Raw genomic sequence first — 25,197 nt, 5'->3', positions numbered from 1 at the left:
CAGCTCCAACATTGCAGAACGTGATATATAGTCCATAGAATCAAACTGAAAACAGCCCAACAGGGCATGTATACATACAGCTATCCGTATCCAATGTTTGAAGTTGGAGCAATTGCTTACCCATGTTATAATGCCAGTATGATCGCCGTATCAAAGGTCCAGGTAATGGAGAGGGGAAGCCCCGACGCGTTTCGCAAAGATGCTTCCTCGGGGGGCAGTGTGACCCTGTATAGTAAACCCCCAGTATATATACTCGTGTGGACATTGCCTAATTACCGCCGTTTTGAGCGCCGCATTCGCTGTGACAATGCCCAAGTCCCGCGCGTCACTTCCGGGTCTCCCAGCGGAAGTGATGCTCACAAGGGGAGCGTCACCACACACCGATTGGAGCTCCTCAGTGCGCGCGAGATCCCCAGCAGCACAGGGCATGCGAGTCACGCGCGGCCATCTTGGATGTGGGCAGGTAAGTAAAAAAAGATGCCCATAACATAAATATCGCTGCACTGCGATGGCGAGCTAAAGGAGCCCCACAGTATAGTAGATCTATAATGAGGTGTAAAGATAGGGCAAGATTGCCTCAGAGTAGCATGCGACCACCGTGATCCAGTAAAATAGGGCATACAGCCGCCCATAGGGACAAAATATCCCAGAGTTACATAAATGCCATATATCACAGTAGATGGCTAGTTGAACATTAAAACAGGCACATATCAGTCCCATACTGGGTCAGGGCAAAGGCAAGCCACACAGAGAAGCATGGCAGTTCCTCCATATACTACAGGGGTAGGGATTATGGCTCTCTGGTAAATAGATCAACTACTCACGGAGAGATCATGATAATAAATAATCTATGTATGCCTGTACAAAGTATCCAATTACATAGTCATAAGTGTTCACAAATATGCAGGAAGCACATCAATTGACAAAAGTTAATCCTAGTCATAAGGGTGTACAAAAAAGAAGAAAGAAATAGAAAGGACAGGGAGGGAAAAAGAGGGGAGGAGAGGAGGGGGAGGGGGGGAAGAGGGGGAGGAGAGGTTATAGGAAGAGTAGGAAAAGAAATCACAGGATAAATAAACCCACACAAAAAACTAACTACTACACTTAGATCTTCAGTTTCCAGAGCAATTGACATGACCTAAAGAATGTCACACAGCAGTGTGTAACCACCATAATCCCAACAACCGAACCGAAAGGAGGCATGTAAACATTTGCAGGTTATGGGCTCCTACAATAAAGGGGGGGCCTCAAAGCCTCCACACAATAATCATGTAGTGCCAAAAAATCTCATTAATCAAAGATATGCACGCATAGTTCCATGTTGGGACAGGGTGGAGACAGACCACATAAAGGCGCCATAGAAACACCCTATAGCAGAAAGGGTGACATATTCACTCCTATGAGGATGATCTACATGCTCTCAGAGAAGAGGCATATATAAACAATTACAAAAAAAAACCAATTACACCCATAAACATTATACAATCTAGATCAGATACATCCTCTATGCTAACACTGAATTCACAGTACTATTATTAGTATTATAGTACACATAGCCATGAGGAAATGTTCGGAGCTTGATCAAAATTGAAACGAGATGCCTAACATATACGGGGATCCAAGATAGACTCGCCAGATTGATACAGAGACATCCTGCAGATTCACTCAAGGGGGTCCAGAATACAGGTCACATCTCGAAAAAAGAAAAGGAAAGGAAGTTAAAACAAATAAAATAAAAGAGCGGAACACAAATTGAACCGCCCCCAGAGAGACAGATGGCAAATTTACAGGAAAGAAGAGAAACTCAGTTTCTCATTCAATCCAGCAGGTGCCGTGGTTCCAAGCCGAACAATCCAATTACATTCACGCTGAGAGAGCATTTTGGCATAGTCACCCCCTCTGGTCCCCAGGTGAACCACATCAATACCTCTAACACTCTAAATTTTTTTGGGTCATAACCATGTTCTAATTTATGGTGTCGAGGTAAGGTTTTCAACTGGGGATCATCGAGGTCGATGTCAATGGCAGCCAAAATGCCCCTTACGTGTTCACGCGTGCGAAGCCTCAGTTCGCGAGTGGTGAGGACAATATAGATCTTGCACCAATGCATGGATCCGTTTTCAGGACATCCCAATGACGTCATAATATTGTGCACATCTGCCAATGATCATTAAAGGTGGAAATGAAACGTACAGGTGGGTAAGACGCTTCCTTCTGTTTTAACTTGGGGACTAACAAATCGGTCCGCACTGTGTTCTGAGCACGCCCAAAGCCGCGGCGCACACTCCTCCCACTATACCCTCTTGATACAAATCTTTCCCGGAGGTCTTGAGCCTGTTCTTTGAAAAGGGTATTGGTAGAACATACCCTCCTTTCCCTTAAGTACTGTCCTACCGGGATTGCGGAAATAGTAGAGGGAGTGTGGGCCGAGGAGGCGTGCAATAAACTGTTTACAGATGTTTCCGTACGACATATAGTTGTCTGGATAGAGCAGTCAGGATGGATCATGATACGAATATCTAAAAAGTCAATCAATTTTTTATCACATTTGAAAGTAAGTTTGATGTTATAATCTTACAATTCAAATGCTGAATAAATTAAGAAAAATCCAAATATCATCAATAAACCGGAGCCAGGACTGCGCCTGGGACACGGTGGGCACGCCCTCGCCGAAAACCTCCCTCTCCCAATATCCTAGGAAGAGGTTTGCGTACGAGGGCGCGCACGCCGCGCCCATCGCAGTCCCCCGCTCCTGTATAAAGAAACTATCTTTAAACAAAAAATAATTGTGAGTCAAAACAAAAGAAAGTAACTCCAAAATTAATTCGATCATTGATGCATCCAGACTGCTCATCTCCAAGAAGAATCTCACCGCCCAAAGTCCATGTTTGTGCTTTATTGAGGAGTTCAGTGACTCAACGTCCACCATTGCCAATATGACGCCAGGGTCCACAAAGATCCCATCGATCTGCCACAGGACGTCCATGGTATCCCTGACATAGGAGGGCAAAGTCTGAACCAGAGGATGCAGATAATATTCAATAAATCTACACACCGGCTCAGATAGCCCCCCAATGCCAGAGACAATGGGGGGACCAGGGGATCTTTGTGGACTTTGGGGAGAAGATAGAATGTAGGAATTTTGGGGTCCTTCACTAATAATCCATCCATGATCTTCTTGGAGATAATCCCTTTTTGGAAAGCCAGGTCGATAATTACAAAGAGATCTACCATATAACCATTGGTCGGGTTAGAGGCCAAGGAGGAATATGAAGTTTTATCCCTCAGCTGTTTGAAGGCTTCCCTTTCGTACATCTTAGCGGCCCATATCACCACATTGCCTCCTTTGTCTGCTGGCTTGATGATGACCTCAGACAAACTTTGTAGCTCCCGTAGGGCATTCCTTTGTGCAGCCGTCAAGTTGTTGTTTTTTAAATCGTTGGCTACCAATTTATGGAAAATCTTGACGGCTGGACAGAGGGAAAAGGAGGGAAAAGTGGTCGACCTTGGGTAGATGGATTTAGTGAAATTGTCTCTAGACATAGAGGGAATAGGAATATCCTCCAATTCCTCCAGACACTCCAATACCTCACTCACGCAATGTTGGAGCTGTTATTAGTATACATTATGATGCTGTTGAGGTCCTAGTTTGGGACACCTCTGACTCTTTTTGTATCCATGTCACTGTTATTTGTTTTATGTTTGCATCTCTTATAACAGTGCCCCTATTTGTATAAACTTTGCTATATTAATAAATATTTGCATATAATTTTGGGTGCGTCTGTTATTTATTATGTATTAACTGAGAGAAGCATAATGCAAAGACAGACAACCTGATTCCAGCAATGTGTCACTTAGTTTACTGAGTACAACCGTTGTGAAAGAGTTTTATACACAGCTCTTTATACACATTATGTATAATGCATATCGACAGTGAGCTGCTTATCAGTTCTGGGAGCATGGTTGGACCAGGTCCGGGCACTGATAATCTTCTGCTGATAAAACACTTATTAGGCAGTGTGCTATTGTTTCTATATAATAAGTGAAACTTAACAAAAATCAGTGTCTGAGCCCCTACCTCATGTTATATATAGGTAGATACATGTAGAGAGATATATATACACAGTGCCTACAAGTAGTATTCAACCCCCTGCAGATTTAGCGGGTTTACACATTCGGAATTAACTTGGCATTGTGACATTTGGACTGTAGATCAGCCTGGAAGTGTGAAATGCACTGCAGCAAAAAAGAATGTTATTTCTTTTTTTATTTATTTTTTTTTTAAATTGTGAAAAGTTTATTCAGAGGGTCATTTATTATTCAACCCCTCAAACCACAAGAATTCTGTTTTGTTCCCCTAAAGTATTAAGAAGTATTTCAGGCACAAAGAACAATGAGCTTCACATGTTTGGATTAATTATCTCTTTTTCCAGCCTTTTCTGACTAATTAAGACCCTCCCCAAACTTGTGAACAGCACTCATACTTGGTCAACATGGGAAAGACAAAGGAGCATTCAAAGGCCATCAGAGACAAGATCATGGAGGGTCACAAGGCTGGCAAGGGGTACAAAACCCTTTCCAAGGAGTTGGGCCTACCTGTCACCACTGTTGGGAGCATCATCCGGAAGTGGCAGGCTTATGGAACTACTGTTAGCCTTCCACGGCCTGGACAGCCTTTGAAAGTTTCCACCCGTGCCGAGGCCAGGCTTGTCTGAAGAGTCAAGGCTAACCCAAGGACAACAAGGAAGGAGCTCCGGGAAGATCTCATGGCAGTGGGGACATTGGTTTCAGTCAATACCATAAGTTACGTACTCCACCGCAATGGTCTCCGTTCCAGACGAGCCCGTAAGGTACCTTTACTTTCAAAGCGTCATGTCAAGGCTCGTCTACAGTTTGCTCATGATCACTTGGAGGACTCTGAGACAGACTGGTTCAAGGTTCTCTGGTCTGATGAGACCAAGATCGAGATCTTTGGTGCCAACCACACACGTGACGTTTGGAGACTGGATGGCACTGCATACGACCCCAAGAATACCATCCCTACAGTCAAGCATGGTGGTGGCAGCATCATGCTGTGGGGCTGTTTCTCAGCCAAGGGGCCTGGCCATCTGGTCCGCATCCATGGGAAGATGGATAGCACGGCCTACCTGGAGATTTTGGCCAAGAACCTCCGCTCTTCCATCAAGGATCTTAAGATGGGTCGTCATTTCATCTTCCAACAAGACAACGACCCAAAGCACACAGCCAAGGAAACCAAGGCCTGGTTCAAGAGGGAAAAAATCAAGGTGTTGCAGTGGCCTAGTCAGTCTCCTGACCTTAACCCAATTGAAAACTTGTGGAAGGAGCTCAAGATTAAAGTCCACATGAGACACCCAAAGAACCTAGATAACTTGGAGAAGATCTGCATCGAGGAGTGGGCCAAGATAACTCCAGAGACCTGTGCCGGCCTGATCAGGTCTTATAAAAGACGATTATTAGCTGTAATTGCAAACAAGGGTTATTCCACAAAATATTAAACCTAGGGGTTGAATAATAATTGACCCACACTTTTATGTTGAAAATTTATTAAAATTTAACTGAGCAACATAACTTGTTGGTTTGTAAGATTTATGCATCTGTTAATAAATCCTGCTCTTGTTTGAAGTTTGCAGGCTCTAACTTATTTGCATCTTATCAAACCTGCTAAATCTGCAGGGGGTTGACTACTACTTGTAGGCACTTTATATGTGTTATATATATATATATGTGTTATATATATATATATATATATATATATATATATATATATATATATATATATATATAAATTTTTTTTTTCTTTATAGTGTTTGTTTTTTGCATTTTTGTTTTTTCCTTCTCATTTACAAGAGCAATAATTTTTTTTTTTTACTTCTCTGTTGCCATAGTCATGTGAGGGCTTGATTTTTGTGGGAGGAGTTGTACTTTTAAATGATACCCTTCATTTTATCATATGATGTAATGGTAAGCAGGAATAAAGGTCCAAGTGTGGCAAAATAGAAAAAAAGAGTGAAGGTGTGTAATTGGAGGCAATATTGCCAACATAAGGTATTTGAGAGAAACATTGTTTCTCAATGTAATATCGATCTAGAAAATAAAAAAATAGGGGTGAACCACCCTTTTAAGAACAAGGAAATGAAGATATGGCCTCCATAGATTCCTGTTCTCAATGCAATCTGTGTGAGGTTCCATGAAGAGACAGAAACATTTACATAAGTTTACAGTCACAGAAGATTTGTGGTTAGTTGTCAAAGACGTTTGGAACGACCTTCCTGCCGAGTTCCTTCAAAAACTGTACAAGTGTGCCTAGAAGAATTAATGAAGACAAAGGGTGATCACACCAAATATTGTTTTGGATTTCTCTTTTATTTGTTCACTTTGTATTTTTAATTGCTAAAAATAGACTTAACGCTTCTAATTTGTAAGCATTTTTACTTGGCAGCATTTTTCCCACACCTGCCTAAAACCTTTGCACAGTACTGTGTGTATGTATATTATATTGTCTACAATTTTGTATAGTCCACCTGGTTCTGGCCTCAGTGTTTCCATACATCTTGACTTCCTAACTATGCTTCACATGGGGAAGGTGGAGCATCCTGGTTTGATTGTCACAAAAGTATTCTGCAATTCAGGTCTAACTAAAAACAGCTGTGCTCTCATAATCCGTTTTCTTTCCATGGCTGTTTATCTGTTTGGAAGCAGTAAATCTAAATGCTGCCTCCTTCTAAATCTCTGAAGCCTTTTGGTCCTAGACCCTGAAATGCGCCTGTAGTGATTTGGATTCATCCCTTAATCCCATTCACACTAACTCTTCATGTGCTGGAATCTGGGATGTTCAAGCCATAACCTATTATTCAGTCACATGGATTTACTCTTTCCCATTTTCTTCTTGTACTTCTATTTTGGCTTTGATTAATTACAATTAAACCCATGCTAAAGGCTTCTAATACAGACAGGAAGCAATATCGAAAAATCCAATCTTAGCTTTTTGCTACCGTCATGCCACACATTAAAGGTTTTTGTATAGTTATCCTTCTCTGGACTACAAATAAGGCTGAATTCAGACGTACGCGTTTCATGATCTGTACACGAACCACTATGACCAGAAGAACTGCGGATCTCCTGACCTGAACGCAACAGCCTGAATAGATGTATATCGGACAGTTGAGTACGGGTCAGGAGACCGCTGCTGGCCTAGGAAATTAGTTTGCATTTGGACCATGATACTTCGATGTCTGAATTCAACCTAAGAGTATTTGTGTTTTTTGTTTGTTTTTTTTTATCTGGTCATTTTGCTTTGTTTCTAACTTTGCATGCTTTGCTTTGTTTTTACCCCCTTTCTCACTTCTAGGAAGAGAGCCCCCTGAGTGTGTCTAGCCCAGAGTGTATCGGTACCTGGATGCATTACACCAGTGCTGTGGGTTCTGGGCGCCGAAGACGCAGATCAGGGGATCAAATCACTTCTTCCCCTGTGTCCCCTAAATCATTGGCTTTCACATCCAGTATTTTTGGCTCATGGCAACAGGTTTTTAAACTTTACTTCACTAAAACTTTTTGTTTAAACGCAAAGACCAACTAGAAACAGTATTAAAGGACATCTAATCCACTTTTTTCCATGTATCTGGTTTGTGATGCCTGCTATGGCAGTATAGTAAAAATGCTCCAATGTACCACTGGCGTGTTACACTATCCTTAATAGTTATGTTTATAGTCCCTTACTTTATTGTACGTACACAGCTTTTAGTGTTGTTTTGCAATTTTGCTTAGGGTATGGGGTTTGGTAATGTACTTTTTCAACATTTTTGTCCTTCAATGTTTTTTATTTTTTTTTGGGGGGGGGTGCTGTTGTTGTTTTTTTTGGGTTTTTTTTTTTTTTTTTTAGAGGGGTGGGAGAAGGGGTTGGCATCCAACTGGTTTTGTTTTTTTTGTACTGTATTTTTAACTACACTTTAAGGAAACCTGACTTTTATTAGGCCCCTTTCAGACATACGTGTGACGACCGTTTTTAACATGGATGCCACACGTACCCATGGTATTCTTTGGAGTTACTCACACGTCCATGTTTTGACACAGACCGTGTGACTCCTCATGGTCCCGCACACACACACTGAGACATGTCCGTTTTTTTTTCTCCGGCATCACAGGTGTCACACAGATTGCACAATGATGTAATCCGTGTGACATCATTGTGACACGTACCGGAGAAAACACGGGTCTTTGAAATAAAAACATTTTCTATATTCATCTGTATCCAGCTGTTTTCTTCGGCTCTGCTGTCTCCTGCTTCTGACCGCCGCTCATTATATTCATTGATTATTCACTGCACTGAGAACCTGGAAGCTGGAGCATCACTGGGACAGTGCCAGGGAAAATGCCAGGGACAGCGTCACCGGTGACAGGTGAGTATTCAGCAAGCAGTGTGTGCGCAGTGACGTCCAGGAGGTCATTAGAGTTCCCAGTGAACTCTGATGAATCCATAAAGTCACCTTAGCGACACCCGCTGTAGCGGGAGTGTCATCAGGATGTTATCAGAGCTCATTGAAAACTCCAATGACCTAGACGATACTGCACATACGCTGCTTGCTGAATACTCACCTGTCATCGCAATGATCCTGCTTCCAGGTGCTCAGTGCAGTGAATAATCAATGAATATAATGAGCGGGGGTCAGAAACAGAAGACAGCAGAGCCGAAGAAAACAGAGCTGGATACAGATGAATATAGAAAATGTTTTTATTTCAAATACCCGTGTTTTCTCCAGTAAGTGTCGCACTTATACAAACACAGATGTCACACGAGTGACACACGTATGGCCATACAGATTCGTGCCGCTTGTACCTGATAAAACACGGACGTCTAAAAGGGGCCTTATATATTGAATTAATCTGCAGGTAAATTGCATTCTGATTCCATACAGCCGCCCCTCTGAGCGGTGAGGGGTGGCTGTAACCACACCTCAGCATTGACTGACAGCCAGTTCAGGATTGCATCATTACAGAGCTGGCTGTCAGTTCTTGTCCAGGGGCGTGGTTACAGCCACCACTCACAATGCACAGAGCAGTGACTGAAGCCGCACCTCTATGACTGAAAGACCGAGGCTGACGAGAGGAATGAACTTAATTTCTCCCAGCAGTGGGGCTCTGTGTAGCGGTCGTACAATGTCATATCTGCAGGTTATTAGCATTTTTTTCCATCACCGTTTCCTTTTAACATTAAATAAAGAGCTAGTGTTTTTTCAAGTAGAAATGCTGGCAAATCTCTCATAATGATGCTTGGATGTTTTTCCAGGGGTCTTTTGAGCCTTCCAATTGACTTTGTATAGTGTTGACTTTTCAGAGCCTGGAGTATGGACTACCCACTTTTTTTTTTTTTTTTTTTTTTACATTTTTTTCCACCTTGACATCTTTGAAAAATAAAATTTAAAGTGTTGTAAAGACACTCAAAAGCTTCAACATATGAAAAGCGATTTTGTTTTTAAGTACAAATGCATATGTTCATGCTTTTCAGTATTTTCTGGGCATTTTCAGATGGGTTTCATAGTGGACCTAAAAAAGATGTCTTGTGCACATACCCTTAGACTTAGGATAAAATACATACTTAAGCTAATTATTGGGGGCCATGGGAACCATGGGTGTTGACTGCCACCGGCAAGAGGCTTACATTAAGATGGCACAAAAATGTGCTCCTCGTCTGCAGGCTTCACTCCTCTACTTAAACCAAGCTAACGCCTATTTAGCTTAGTGTCACATTGACGATAGACACAGATCTGGGAACCTTGTTCTTTGTCTGCCTAATTTAATTTATTCATATTAACCCTCTTTTTTTCCTTTTTAGTCTGCGAAATATTGTGTGGTAGGCCACTCTGTTACCCCACTGCGGATAAAGGGAACAGTGTTGATTGTCACACTGTCACCCATGTATTCCAGACAGAAGGAGCATGTCACCTGTATTGCGTACTTCAGCAATCCTCAGGCAGTCATCTTCCCTGCCCGCCAGAGCGTAAAGATGTGAGGACAAGAGAGTATCTTTTCTGTCACGTGTCTCTTCCTCCTCCCACGTTCCTGGTCCTATCGGTGTGCGGTTTTCTTCCAATGGATCCATTTTGACATACCACCTCTATCTTCTCTCCGTCACTGCAGAGGAGCCAGATACACCAGGGATTGTGTGGTTCTGTTGTATCAGTCTTGGCAACCTCTCCACAACAACCCAGCTCCTCACTGCATTTGTATATTAGCAACTTTTTAGGATTTGGTAGGCCCTGTCCAACGCAGATACAGACACTAGTCTCCTCCTACCTAAGACCTCTCCTACAGGAATCTGTGTCCCTATTTTTCTCTACTTTTTTCTTATTCTTCTCTCATGTCAAACTTGTGGGGAGAGCGTATGCGACAGCTAAGCCACGCTCCACTAGTCACTACTTTTGCACTCTCTGTTTGGAAGTGCAAACTTCTCTTAGGACAGCCCTCCGATGCCACCTTTTCCTATACTTGTCCACCCACCCTGTCTCTGTCTGCATAGGATATTCCCTACTCAGGAAGGAAGTATTCCCTTTCCTGAATAAGCTATTGCTTTATCTCAAGTCAGTGGCTAACTTAACCAAAGCTTGTCAGTCTTTGGTTATAGTTCAGGAGCGTTTGTACCTTAAGATGACCACCTCTGTTACTGTTGAATACTTCCCAGGTTGAGTCAGACCCATCAGCACTAAGCTCCTATCTGGTTATCTTGCATTATTGTTGATATGTGTAAAGTCAGTTGGGTAAAGGCTTGGAAAAGTGGATGCAGCATCCAAGAAATCTTTTGTAGGCCTTCCTTTTCATAGGATCTTATCCATAAGAGCCTACAGTACACTAAATTGTTTATGGAGCTAATAACAGCACCTTACTTTCACAATCTTAGACTCAAACTATTATGTCCTGTGACCTTGGTTGGAATGTTTGAGTCCTTTTGCAAATTTTTCTCAACCCATCAACAGAAGATGTCTGCGTTCCAAGAGGAAAGAAAACTGTCTTTCAAGCCTATGGCTTCTTGGCATCCCTGCTGCTGCCCTAATCGATTAGCAAGTTCCAGAACAAACAAATCATCTATTGCATGGTGGAGTGAACCCACCCTGGATTGTTTTTGGGTGGGCTATCTCTTCTGGTCTGTTTGAGATTCTGCGGCTGAAGATGTCTGGATCAGGATGGTGTTCTATCTGTTTACAAGATAGAAAGAGATCTCCTCCATTCCCTAAATTTGACTCTTTTTAGATCTTGTCCCCACCTGTTCTCCTTCTCTGGCTTCTGGTTTTTCTCACACCGTCTCCTCTCTCCTTCAGTCAGCGGTCATCATACTTGCCTCTTCTTGAGAAATATATACAGGTTTTAATGCAAACCTGTTTGTGGTCACCAACCAAAACACGGTCTGTCGTGCCTACTCTGGACTTGAAAAATCTCAATAATTGGTTTCAAGTTTGACTTCACATTTCGGAATGGAGTTCCTGCCTTTGTTGGACCCCCAGTGAGTTTCGCTCCTCAGTGGACATCCATAACCCTTGTCTTCACAATCCCATTTCCCCCCCCCCAACCCATGGTACGTTTGCTTCGCAGTCTGTGACTCCAGTTTTCAAGTAGTCACTCCTTAGCCTGGCCACAGCTCCCTCGGTAATCATAAGTCATGGCAGTGATCATGACCCTTCAGCCTGCCAGCCGCTATTATTTCCTATCTGTACAAGATCATCATCAAGGCTTTTTCTCAGTCCGAGAATGTAGAATGTCTGCAGATAACCAAGGAAATTTGTTCATTTCAGCTAGATTACCAAAATCCTCCATGATCCCGTTTCAGCTTCATGTTTTCGTAAAGATATTATTTGACATGATCACAGCAAGAGTATTCTTTTGGGAATACAAGAAAGTGTTGCTCCAACATAGTCACTGAGGCACCCTTCTTCACTTCCTCTTCTTTCCTGTATGAGATTCTTGGTTAAAAGGGTAGTCCATTTCCTTTACCCAGTTTCATACAAGTTTGCTTAACACTAGAAGTCCCAGAAAGTTCGAGCTCCATAGGGTTCCAATGGTAGAAATGTTAAATGACCCCTCTCTGGGACGTCTAGTGTTAAAGACAAAATATCTGCCCTGTTTATTCTTTTGTAAACAAACCTGGCCTCCAAATCTCCAAGTGAGACCTTCCTCCAGGGTGTCGCACACTCATTTTCCCCTTACCAGACCCCCTGTTCTCCAATGTAATATCAACTCAGCTGGGGGCTCTGCCATCTCTTGTTTTGAGCCTTTCAAGGAAGATTCCATGAGAGCTGATCTTCTATGTGTCACCAAGGACACTTTCCGTCAGAAGGGTTTCAGAGCTGGTTTTTGTCTTTTGTGCTGCTTGCTCTCTCTCATTTTTCACAAGGATAAGGTGAAATTGTGATCAGTGTTCTGTCTTGTTTAATCAAGGTAATTTCTTCATTTCACCTCAATGAGGAAATATTCCTTCTTTATGGTTTTTGTCCTATTCTGGTTTATCCCATAGAGAAATTTCTCCACAAGCTTGATGCACTCAGAACCATCCATCTGAGTGTGTGTATCACTGCTACTATTTCCAGTTTGTTGCTTTCCCTTTAATTTGTTCGAATGCCTTATTTGCCATGCCAGATGGTTCTCGCAGTGACCTGCCAGTCTGTAGGGAAACTATTCCTCTCTGGATATGATTCTCCATTCCAGAAGCATATCTGTGAGAGACAAGGGTACCATTTTTATCATCATGGCAAACTCTCAATGGATGTTGAAGGCTTCCTGGGTGGTACGTCATGCGCTATCCACTCTGAAAGTGTGTAAGGTCTCTACGTTCTTTTCTAGTCACAAGTTCTATGGAGTGCATACCTTTTACCTCTGCAGATGAGTCTCAGCAGAAAGGTTTACTGACCACCATTGATCAGCTTGCCACTTAAGGCTTCTTCCTATAATTTTTTTCTTCCTGTTCCCACCCTGGGGGACGGACAGCGTTAGAATGTCCCATAGTGCTTGTGTTCTCCAACAAAGTGCCGGAAAAAATACATTCTTTAGTACCGACTGTAAAATATTTCTCAAAGCCTTCATTGGGGAGACACTACTCCTTCTTGGTTGCCCTGACGGGCAAGTGTTTTGTGTTTTTGTTTTTTGTTTTTTTTTCCCTTTTACGTTTTCTTTAATTTTTTTTCTCCCTCAGTCTTGTCTTGGCCTTCTCCTACTGCTTTTTTTTTACTACCAAATGTTAACTTGGTACCATTAGATGGGTATAACCTGTGGAGACAGATTTGACATTCGTACCATCTTAATGGCAGCAGCCAATACCCATGATTCCTGTGAATACTAATGGAGACCACAAGAAAGCAATTTTTATGGAGGATACTAAAAATCCTATTTTTCAATAATGAAAAAACAAAAATGTGATTGGCTTAGCTGTCCTTTAAGACTGTATTGTAGCATCACATAAAATTTAATTGTTTAATAAAATATATTTTAATGGTAACTATGATGCTATTAAACCAGTGGGGCGTCAAAAAATGAAATTTAAGTGTTCGCAGTTAATACTTGCTTGATGTTAACCAAGAGTTTAATTTCAATACTAATCATCCCTTCTTGTTCACTCGTACCTAATGTACAGCATTTATTCCATTGAAATGCACCCCAAAAAATCAGATGGGACAGTTGCCTCATAAGGATGTCCGCTGTATGCTTTTTAGTATATAGGCAGTATACGTTAATTAGTAGGTTTTCAGTCCTTTGACCCATTCTATTGTATCTCTGTTGTTACACATTTGCATCCTTAAAATTTTCTTGCCTTTACTTAGGTAATACCCATATCACCAAAGTAAGAAAATAAATTCCACTGTAATGCAGCTCCGCTAATGGCAATTATTGCAGCTATTTCCCACATTGAATTTTAGCCCATTTCTCTTCACAGAATTACTTTATTGAAAACCTTCCAACACGTCTAAGTTAATGAGCTGCTTATTTCAGATCCTTCTGCTATATCCCAACCAATACCTTGACTTTGTAGTCCAACCCTTTAAAGGTGTATACTCATGAAGAGCTTTTATTACTAATCTGCAGAATAGATGAGAAATGATTGATTCCGCAGACCCCAAATAATCACTAGTGCAGGTTTCCGGATAGTGCCCTGTTTAAATGTAGTGGGGGGTCAAACATGTCTACATCATGGAAAGCCTTTAGTTAAAGGGGGTATTCACATATCCAAGATCCTATCCTAGTATGTAGTAGGTGTAATATAATAAAATTAGCAAATCCCTCCAATTAGAAATGTAGTATAGTCCTCCTGATAAGCTATGTCTCTTACCTCTTATGCAGGGCATTGCAGCTTAGGTATCCATGGTCACAACTAGTCATATAGTGACAGATTATTATAATGCCATTTATTCCATGGCGCTTTACATGTGAAAAGGGTGTACATAAAAAACAAGTACAATATTCATGAACAATAAAAAAAAACAAAACAGACTGGTACAGAAAGAGAGGACTCTGCCCTCTAGGGCTCAGTCTACCACGGGATGGGTGAGGGGACAGTAGGTGAGGACAGAGCTGGTTGCGCAGTGGTGTACTGGTCTGAGGGTTAGTGCAGGTTGTAGGCTTGTCAGAAGAAATGGGTCTTCAGGTTCCTTTTGAAGCTTTCCATACCATGGTAGCTGAGAGTCTGGTATGCTGTGGAAGAGCGTTCCAGAGTATGGAGGAGGCACGGGAGAAATCTTGTATGCAACTGTGGGAAGAGGAAACAAAAGAAAAGTAGAGAGAGAAATCTTGTGATGAACGGAGGTTGCTTGCTGGTGGGTACCTGGAGACCAGGTCACAGATGTATGGAGGAGACAGGTTGTGGATGGCTTTGTATGTCATGTTTAGTGTGTTGAACTGGTGTCTTTGGGCAATGGAAAGCCAGTGAAGGGATTGACAGATTGGCGAGGCCGGGAATAGCGGAGAAAGGTGGATTATTCGGGCAGCAGAGTTTAGGATAGATTGGAGGGGTGCAAGTGTTGTGGTCGTTAACATGGCTACCTAAGCTGCAATGCCCTACCCATGAGGTAAGCAAGATAGGTAATCAGGAGAACTATAGTACATTTCTAATTGAAGGTATTTGCTAATATTATTAATGTACCTACTACATATTGGGATAAGATCTTGGTGATGGGAATACCCCTTCCTGTGCATGAGAGTAATTACATGGGCTCAGAAGCTGAACCCGAGCAATTACTGTGGGTTTCTAGTAGTTATGAGCTAGATTCCCAATGTAAATGCTGGAACCAGAGGAGCCTCTGATTCTGGCCATTTAACCTTTTAGATGCCACAGCCGCTGTATCAGTGCCCACATAACGAGCGGCTGGTGCTGCAGAATGCCTGTCTGTAGGCTTCTAAGAGCCACATAAATGACACACTGCACTACTGAAGTGGGGCAGTGTATTATTTAGGTAATCTAAATATGTGCAAGTCACCTTGTAGGACTAATAAATTATGTAGGAAATTTAATTTGAGTATACAAAAAAAGTCAATCATTTTTTATATAAAAACATTCTAAAAATCTAAATATAATTGCCTTATAACTACAGGGCAGACAGTCCCAAAAGGGTCAAAAAAATTCAATTTATTGAATGACATATATGCTCAAATTGACAAACTGGTTTAAAACATATAATGTGCACATTGGAAGCTAAATAAGTGTAATATATTTATATATAGAAACGCATACTGTTCAACCACTAAATCCACAGAGGAAAGTGAGATACTACCTTAAAGGTAGGTTTGCCATAAATCATGTGTAATATCAGATAGTAACAAACACAATGGCCGTGCTGAAACCAGACACCAAATAAGTGGAAAAGGGAAAATGGATGTTAAAAGTTATATTTTATTCACAGTCTGTTAGTAATTTTATAATCTAAAGCCTCAGTGTAAGAGCACAATGACTGCACTGTATCCTGGCACTTATGCTCGGGTACAGCTGCTAGCTGTGCTTTATTCTGCCCAAATGACTATATTATCTCAAGCAGCCATTGTGTCCTGGCGTGGTGAAAATAGCCAGTCTCACTGGCGAAATGCACATCGAGACTGGCTTGTCCTGATAGGGAAAACAAAATAAACCCCCTATGAATTGGGGATCTCTAATGTTTTTGACCCTCGGAATACTTTTAACATCTCAATAATACCACATTAAACCGGTAAACACTAAAAACAATAAAACAAAAAAAAAGTCAAACATTTCTAGAGATGCGGCTTTTTTTTTGTTAAAGGGAACCAAACATCAGGATTTTCATGTATAAGGTGCAGCCAGTGCAGTACTGGCACTATCAGGCACAGTGTGTACATACCATTAGTGGGCAGCTCGGGTGTTTAGGCAGCGAAATTCAACTTTATAAAGTTTGAAAATTCATGCACTTTTTGATTGACGTGTGCACCTTTGCTGCTAATGTCCAGGCGGGTTATGCATGTATTCCCCCCCCCCCGGCCGCCTTTTCCTCCCTCCCTCTGGCCGTATGTAAATTTCTACTCCTCAGTTACACGGTGTCGTATTTAGCGCCTGCGCATAGCGCTCATCTCCGGCTCCGTGTTTCTGATTCTGAAGCCCACATTACTATGGTGCATGAGAGGGGGGCGCATGCGCCCTCGCTTCTTTAGATCTGGTGTGACCGCGGGAGCGCGCGCGGTCACAACAGGACTGGAAAACAGCTGATCTTACCGATTAGCTGCAGCAGACGATATCGTAGCAGACGTCTGCTGCAGCTAATCAGGGTAAGATCAGAGGTGCTCCAGTCCTGTTGTGACCGCGCGCCCTCCCGCGGTCACAACAGATCTGAAGAAGTGAGGGCGCATGCGCCACCCTCTCATGCACCATAATACTGTGGGCTTCAGAAACATGGTGCCGGAGATGAGCGCTATGCGCAGGCGCTAACTCCGGTGCCGTGTAACTGAAGATTAGAAATTTACATACGGCCAGTGAGAGGCAGGAACAGGCGGCGGGGGGGGGGGGGGGGGCGGGGATACACGTGCATAACCCGCCCGGACATTAGCAGCGAGGTGCACACGTCAATCAAAAAGTGCATGAATTTTCAAACTTTATAAAGTTGTATTTCACAGCCTAAACACCTGAGCTGCCCACTAATGGTATGTACACAATGTGCCTGATAGTGCCAGTACTGCACTGGCTGCACCTTATACATGAAAATCCTGATGTTTGGTTCCCTTTTAAGCTCTCCGTTTATAAAATTGAATAAAGCACCCATATATCCCCTAAAGTGGTTCCTTTGGGAACTGCAGAAGTCAAGCCAACAGTCAGCCCTGTCAAGTGAAAGTTTAAGTTGTGGCTCTCAAAAAAGATAACAAAAAAAATAAATTATTGTTTTTCTGTCTCCATATTCTAAGTTTGTTTATTTTGTAACTGTAAAAAAACAAAAAAAAATAAATCTGAAATTGGTATCCCGAGGATCGTATGTTGTTTATAATGTACAATGAAAATGATAACATTTTCAATGAAAAGGTATGGCTGATGAAGAATAAGTGAATGTACACAAAAATTGAGCAATTTAAATAATTAAAAAATAAATACTCCTGCAAAAACCAAAGCATTGTGTAGCTATATCGATAGGAAAGTAAAATAAGTTGTGGCTTTCAGAAAAGAACGTTAAAACCCCCCAATAATCGGTGTGCCCTTGTTGAGGCCCAAAATTGCCAACAAACTTAACTGCTTAAGGCTCTGGCTAATTGTTGTCCCACCCAGCAGTCCTTCACCCATGGATACCACCAGCATCGGTGAAGAGCCCCCATTTCTGTGTCCATTGTCTCACAACATGGAAGTGTTTTTTTGGTGGGCGCTGACGTACACTTCAGACGAAAGAGATGAAGGGTTTGTGTCTGCTCAAGGACATCCAAGGCACTGATTTGTGGGGGAGGGAGGATTGGTCGGGTGTTAATGTCCATTACTGGGCTGCATTGGGCTGCAGGTAGTGCATGACGATTGTGCACTGAATGAATGGGCTGGGCACATCACTGTAGATTGCCATTTCAAATGGAAGAGTTTCTGTGAAACGTGCCCGATTCCTCTGACCAGCTGACTCAGGAGCCGGGTATATGCTTTACATTGGGTACAGCCTGTAACGTATTCCTCCTTTTATAGGCCTCATGCATGGATTCTCGTGGCTTGTGTTGTGGCATCGCTGAGCTGCCTGCTTCCAGCTTTTATTTCTTTCCATACAGGATATGGTCTTGAATTGAACGTATTGTTTGCAATGTGACATCTCTCCAGTTATTTGCTTTATTCCTCTTCATCCGTATGTAATTTTTGTGTCTGATAATATTTTGATGGCTTGCTTTGCATCACTCCATGACCCCAGGTCCTGTGTGAAGTGGACTTTTCTCGGAAGGGAATTGTTGCATGACGATGTTCTGTCCCACTAACGTGCATCAAGTTGTGTTATTAACATTACCTGCCTGAGACAGGCTGCAGTATGTCGGCTGTTTGATCAGAGGTCTAACCAAAGATCACTTCTCTCTTCCCAGGTACTATCCGATAATAATAGCCATCTAAGAGCAGCCAGACTCCTGGAGCAGAAGCACAGCGGTTTAGGTAAGTATACTCTCATTCTGTGTGATCACATCACATTCGGACAATGCTAACAGGCTCCGCTGCCAGTAACTTTGTTTTTTAACCTCCTGCTTAAGTTAAAAGTGCATCCAAGCATGGCAGGCGATACTTATTACGTGTCTGTGCTTTTTGACATCCAAGTGATGATGCTATTTATCTATTAAAAAATATTCTTCAACATCACAAAATGCAACTGTGACACCCAGCAGAATCCTAACAATGTGTATATTGCACACTGTAAGGATTCTCAGACAGTGTGTAATATACATACTGTCAATATTCCTCAGTCCAGGTGGTCATCATGTGACCGGTCATATGTCATTTGCATACACACTTTCACTAGTTTTGTATATGCTTTTAATTCCATTTTTCATCTAACCCTAGTATAAGCAGCAAACTATAAAATTTTTTATTTGATTTTGCAAATCTCACTTGATCCATATTTAGAATTAGATATCAATAGGAAAGTAACAGTCCCCTTTAAAAAGTAAGAATCTTGGTTTTGGTCACCGGAGCGTTGTGAATCACATAAATTAAATAAATGTGTGTGTAATATAAATTTTATATAATCTAATGTAAAAATGTTTGCAAAATGACAGCATTCCTAAAGCATTGGCCTCGTTTTATCCCTCATCTACATTGTTGGTGTGTTCATTCCTATATGTATTCACAGGTTTTGTATATATATATATGATATCATTCCCTTGGAAATTTTCACTTGGAAAAACCATAGAAATGAAACGTCTCATAAACGTTCTGAATGGGCATGTCACCTCAGGTTTGCGAAAAGAATTCACGTGGGGGGTGATTAGGGTAACATGAGTATTGGAGAAATAGGTACAGCTCTCCCACCATGTCCCATCAAATGGGAGCAAAGAAGAAATACTGAGCTTAGCTACATGTGGTTTTCTACTGCTAGACCCCAGGTTCAGTGCTGGTAGGATAGAGCACCTGTGAGTCCTGCTGTGGCTGCGGAGTGATTGCCAGCTGTTCCTGCATACACACAGGTGATCCCTCTGTGTAGCTGGGAGAAGTGAGACACTTCTGCATTATCCATCTATGAGCTCTCTGAAGACTATGTACCTGAGATCCACACTTCTCCCTCTTCGCTGATGATGCAGATGAGCTTAGGAGAAGTAATGGAGCCGCTTAGAGAATGCCCGTCTCCAATCCTTTCCTTACAGGTCTATCCCCCGTGAGAACGCCATTGCGGGGCAGTCTGATTTGTGCTGTTCACCTGTTATTCATACTGGAAATTTCCAGTCAGCACTGATTGGTAATCATCATAGTGTGACCATTCTTACTCAGAAAGCATATAGAACAAAATCCAGATCAAACGTTCACTTTTAATTATTCATAACATCAACCTCCTGTAATTTATTCCAGACATGTCAGGGGCAATATTTTTGAGTATGTTTACAGGGCGTCTGATTCTTCCCCTCTTCTATGTCCCCTTTGCCCCTTCCATTCTTCCAGACATTTACACAGAGCAGACAGATATAAGCATCAGGTTAAATGGATTCACAGAAATACTCCCACAGCATGATGAGGTTTAATAGTCTAAGGGTGTGTTAGGCCCCTTTCACACATCATTACTTTGCCGTCAGTCACAATCCGTCAAATTTTGAAAAAAAACTGATCCGGTGACTGATTTCAATTGGATCCGTTTTTTTTCTTATAGACTTGTATTAGCGATGGATGTCAACAAATGGCCTCATGTTTCATCCGTCGTTTGATGGATCTGTCGAAAATTGTTTGTCCGTCAGATGGAGACAACTGACAAAGTAACGTTTTTGTCTACGACAAAAAGCGGACTGTGACGGATCCGTTGCCATTCGTTGTCTGGTAGAATGGAAGCCTATAGGCGCAGGATCCGTTGCAATCCGTCAAATGACGGAATCCGGCGACGTATTCCTTTTTTCTTAACTGAGCATGCTCATATGGGGTGTAAAAACACTATATATGATGCGATGGATCCGTTTTTTTTTTTTTTACGGATTCATCACATCAGTTTTTCCACAATCTGCGACGGATTGTGACTGATGGCAGAAAACTGATGTGTGAAAGCCTTAATAGTCATGTTCAACCTCCAAAAACTCAGAAAACCAAAATCTGATGGACACACCCTAAGAGTATATGTGCATGATGGCTCTTTCATGCAGAATCCACCTGAAATTCACTGAAAAAGAACTAAAAAAAAACAAAACTACAAAAAGAATGAAGAATATATTTATAGCAATGTAAAAACGACTTGCTGTGCATATGTTTAGTTTTTCAAGACACAAAGCACTTATAAGAAGTGATCGGTCCACTCTTCTCACAGATTTTGCTTGGAAGACACTTGCTATTAATACATACAATTTAAAATTAAAAAAAATCCCATTACCATAGCCGCCAAAAAGACATCAGATGAGACTTAGAAAAAAAAAATCCTATCTTTAAAACTCCATCGGAATATTCCGGAGGCGTATTTTACAGGAAAGCAGTCAGTAGGTATCTAAAAGACTATGTAGGGTTGCATGCAAGGTCAGCCATCCAGAATTCGCACTCCAGACCTAAAAATGGAGGTGACATGATGTACATCCTTGTTGATGCATGCAGCACACATCGGAATGTTTTACCCCTCTGTATTTTGACAGCTTATGGGTAATTGATCAAGATTCCTGTGGGTTCACACAATGCAGTGCGTTGAAGGCATCAATAAAGATGTGAGCCATCTTCACCTGCTTGGGCTACCAACTTCACTGTTTTTGGCATTAGCCATTGACAGACGTCACTTTCTTTTTGCTTATAGAGTTTGAGGGCACTTGTATTTTGTTAGTCCCTAAAATCAGATACAGTATGTTAAATAGGTTCCAGTGATTACTCTGATGCGGTGGGTCTAGGGCAGTACTTGCTTGGCCACCTCTCCAATGAGAACAGGGAACTGAATCCTGTACATTTTCTGGCCTGTGGCATGTAGGCAACCTGTGAATCCCCAGGGAAAATGCATGATGTCCATAGCCAGAATTTCTTGTAGACCTGCCCAGGCTTTGTAGGGAGTTCTATTTATTAAGTATAATACAGATGTATTGGAGAATGATATTGGTACAGAAATCCTTGCTGCCGATGCATTGAGCTTGTGCGTTAGGTTAGGATTGTCTCACCCGTCTTCATCCATCTCCCTACCATTTCCTTCATCTTTCAGTTTTATTCATTTTCTACTTTTGTGTGCACATTCAGCCCTTATCACAGTTGTAAAGACTTGGTTCTATATAATTCTGTGCCACCTTCTGTATCTCTATATAGTGATCTTTATCAGATTTCCACCATTTCTTTATCTTGCTATTTTTCATTTTTTTTGAGTTGTAAATACTAAATTTCGGTCAAAGAAGCCAGTGTTTGCGTGCTGGTGATTTTTTTCAATGATGTTTTGTAATGTAATTATTTACTTGGAGAAATGCAACTAACAAGCATCTATCCATCTGCTGACCATGGGTCTTGGACCCCAGTGTTGCCCGGACTCTAGTGCTTTCTGCTGTCACACACCCGACAACCGGACTTGCGCAGGTTGTTTTTTTTTTTAAATTAATTTTGAAGTTACCAACACACACATCCAAATATCTTTTCTGAGCATCGTATTTTAAAGGCCAAGCAGTTATTACTTGTGTGTGGCATGTAGAGCTCTTTCCTGCTTTGGAGATGACCGGGGAGAGTAACAGTTATTTATTGAATACTTAAAGGGAATCTGTCAGCAGGTTTTTGCTACCTCGTCTGAGAGCAGCATGATGTAGGCAAGGATATTATGAATCCAACGATGTGTCACATACATTACTGGGTGCAGCCGTTCTGATATAATATAAATGTTTCGCTTTAGTCATGTAGCTGAGCCCAGGGAGCTGTCCCCACCCACGCCAGGCTCTCTGTAGAGATTGTACATGGACTGTTAGGCGTTACTCACAGCAGCGGGCGTGTTGGATTCCTGTGCACAAGCCAGCTAGACCTAGCAATGGTAGTCACCAAGTGATAAAGCATTTAGTTTAAGGACACAATAGCATGAAGTCAGATAAGAGAGACATAGTTGATTTTTGTATTTTAACCCCTACAGCATGCTGACTTCTGGTTACATAGCAAAAAAACTGCTGACCTATTCCCTTTAAAGCTAGGGGCCCATTTACACAAACGAACAGGCGGCACTAAACTGCCAATTGGTCAGGCAGACCTCTGTAAATGATGTTCTGTAATAGATTGTTCAGTGCACATAAGTTGTCATTGTTCTTTGTAGTGGGAGTCCTGTTTACACAGGACGATGCACCGCTGAGACCAATGAAATTTTGTGCTGCGCAAAAGATCATTACACCCTCTGATTGGCAACTTTGTTTTCTGTACACTGTGTATAGGCAGAAAGCTGCCAATCAAACGTGGGTCAGGGTTACACAGAGCTCATAAATATAGAGGACTACATGGCAGGAGGTTTTCTAGTCATCTATTGATAATCTCTTGCTGATAAAATAGTTATTATCAAAACTCAAGCAGCCCCATAAGAGATACATCACTGGAATCAGAGTCTCTGTCTCTATACTATGCTGCATTCAGATTATGTAGTAAAAACCTGGTAGTAGATTCCCTTCAAGAATGTGCATTCACGATAATCTTTTGGTGTAAATTCACCTTAATCCTATATGTTATGTAAGACCTGGACTTGTAAGGCTGTGTTCACCTTTTTGCCTCAAGTTGCATTTATTTGTTGCATGTTCATAACATTGAAGTGGAAAGCAATGCAAACTGAAGCAGAAAAGCTCCACTGACCATTATGTCTTCTTAGTTTAGTTTTAAGTGTTAAGTTTCTGAAACCTTCTGCACATGCTGCTTATTTATTCTTTGCGGATTTTTAACCATCAATGTGTTTTATTAAATCTTCAGCATGTCAGATCTTTCAGTGTTTTTCACGTAGTCAAATGAATAGATATAAAGGGAACCTGTCACCACTTTTTTTGGCGTATAAGCTGCGGCCACCACCACAGGGCTCTTATATACAGCATTCTAACATGCTGTATATAAGAGCCCAGGCCGCTGTGAGAACATAAAAAAACACTTTATAATACTTAACGGTCGCACTGCGGTGGAATTGGGTCACGGAGGCGTCACCGGTGCCGGTACCGCCTCTTTCGGCCATCTTCGTCCTACTGAAGCCTGTGTGCATGACGCGTCTACATCATACACACTCGCCGGTCCTGCGCAGGCGCACTACAATACTTTGATCTGCCCTGCTCAGGGCAGATCAAAGTGCGCCAGCTCAGGACCTGAATGCCGGCGAGTGTGGATGACGTCGGACGCGTCATGCACCGCGGCTTCAGAAGAAGGAGGGCGAAGATGGCCGAAAGAGGCGGCGTCGGCGCTGGACAACGGCGATGCCTCCGTGACCCAATTCCACCGCAGCGCGACAGGTAAGTATTATAAAGTGTGTTTTATGTTCTCACAGTGGCCTGGGCTCTTATATACAGCATGTTAGAATGCTGTATATAAGAGCCCTGTGGTCGTGGCCGCAGCTTATAGCCAAAAAAAGTGGTGACAGGTTCCCTATAACGTGTTAAAAATAGGTATCAAAACCCCTAATAATGTACACAGCGGTTTTCCTGCCAATACTGTTTTTTGGTATAGAAAAATTTGCAAATACTCAATATGTGCACATATATTCCTATCATATAGGTGTTAGTATATCTAAAGGAAGACTACAGGCTTCGACTGCGTTGACCTTTTAGGACCACTGAATGTTAGAGGTCCTGACGGATAAACCCATTCTATACAACTGTTTATGATTTCTTCTCTGTTCGTTAAGGCATGTATTCCCTATCTCATGCCAGGGTCTCCACCGTCCTGGTATGTGTACCATTCCATTGATTTTGCCAGACTGCCGATATAACATACATTTTTTTAACGTATAAGAATATATACTGAGAGCCGAACCCAACATTTCTTTGATTGTCCTCTCCATACTTGCAACTTCCCCGGTAGCTGGTCACACTGGAATATGTCTCCCTGCAGACCCTCATTCACAGGAAAAAGAATCGAGGAGGCTTTCTTATTCTGGCAAGTGTAAAACCAGAAGTCACTATGGGAGCGCTCTGCTACGAGGTAAGGAATCTAGCGGTATTCCATCCTCCCTGCGGCACAGTAGAGTACCGTGCACCCACAACTGGCCTTGCTTCAGAGTGCGCACACGCTGGATCCTCCTTAGTATTTAGTCTGCCTCAACTGCTGCTACCTGCTGCAGTAGGTTTGGGTTTTAGATTATAATCTAATAATTATATTATAATTTGCATTAGAGAAATGTTCATTCACTTCTTTCTCCATTAATTTGGAAATTTGTGCATTCATAGTTGCTAGCAAAAATCTAGAAATGCTGTAGATTTAGCTTCTGTACCTATATGTATATGTCAAAGGGGCCTAAAACCGCCATTGTAAAAGGATGCCTTGCCATTGTGAAAGGTTGGTAAGAGAGGACTTATTCCTATAATTCTTCCTACACCACAGATATACATTCCTCCTACACAAGGGCATATTTTCTCTGTTACTATTGCTTTACTCTATCTGGAGTATCCCAA

General features: G+C 41.9%; 1 protein-coding gene across 19 annotated transcripts in view; it reads left to right on the top strand.

The window, feature by feature from the left end:
• PPIP5K2 (diphosphoinositol pentakisphosphate kinase 2) overlaps nucleotides 1-25,197 on the top strand; it is a 215,561-nt gene that overhangs the window by 161,599 nt on the left and 28,765 nt on the right. For 5 of the 19 annotated variants that reach the window (XM_075325051.1, XM_075325036.1, XM_075325040.1 and 2 more), the window contains 3 exons: nucleotides 7,370-7,543; nucleotides 18,529-18,595; nucleotides 24,608-24,727. In XM_075325051.1, coding sequence (XP_075181166.1) covers nucleotides 7,370-7,543; nucleotides 18,529-18,595; nucleotides 24,608-24,727 — 361 coding nt within the window. The remainder of the gene's footprint in view (nucleotides 1-7,369; nucleotides 7,544-18,528; nucleotides 18,596-24,607; nucleotides 24,728-25,197) is intronic. The other 14 variants (XM_075325046.1, XM_075325042.1, XM_075325047.1 and 11 more) reach the window with 5 other exon arrangements.

This window comes from Anomaloglossus baeobatrachus, chromosome 1, assembly GCF_048569485.1.
Source record: "Anomaloglossus baeobatrachus isolate aAnoBae1 chromosome 1, aAnoBae1.hap1, whole genome shotgun sequence".
Lineage (NCBI taxonomy): Eukaryota > Metazoa > Chordata > Amphibia > Anura > Aromobatidae > Anomaloglossus > Anomaloglossus baeobatrachus.
The sequence above is the reverse complement of the archived record's forward strand: the minus strand, read 5'-3'. Positions and strand labels throughout refer to the sequence as shown.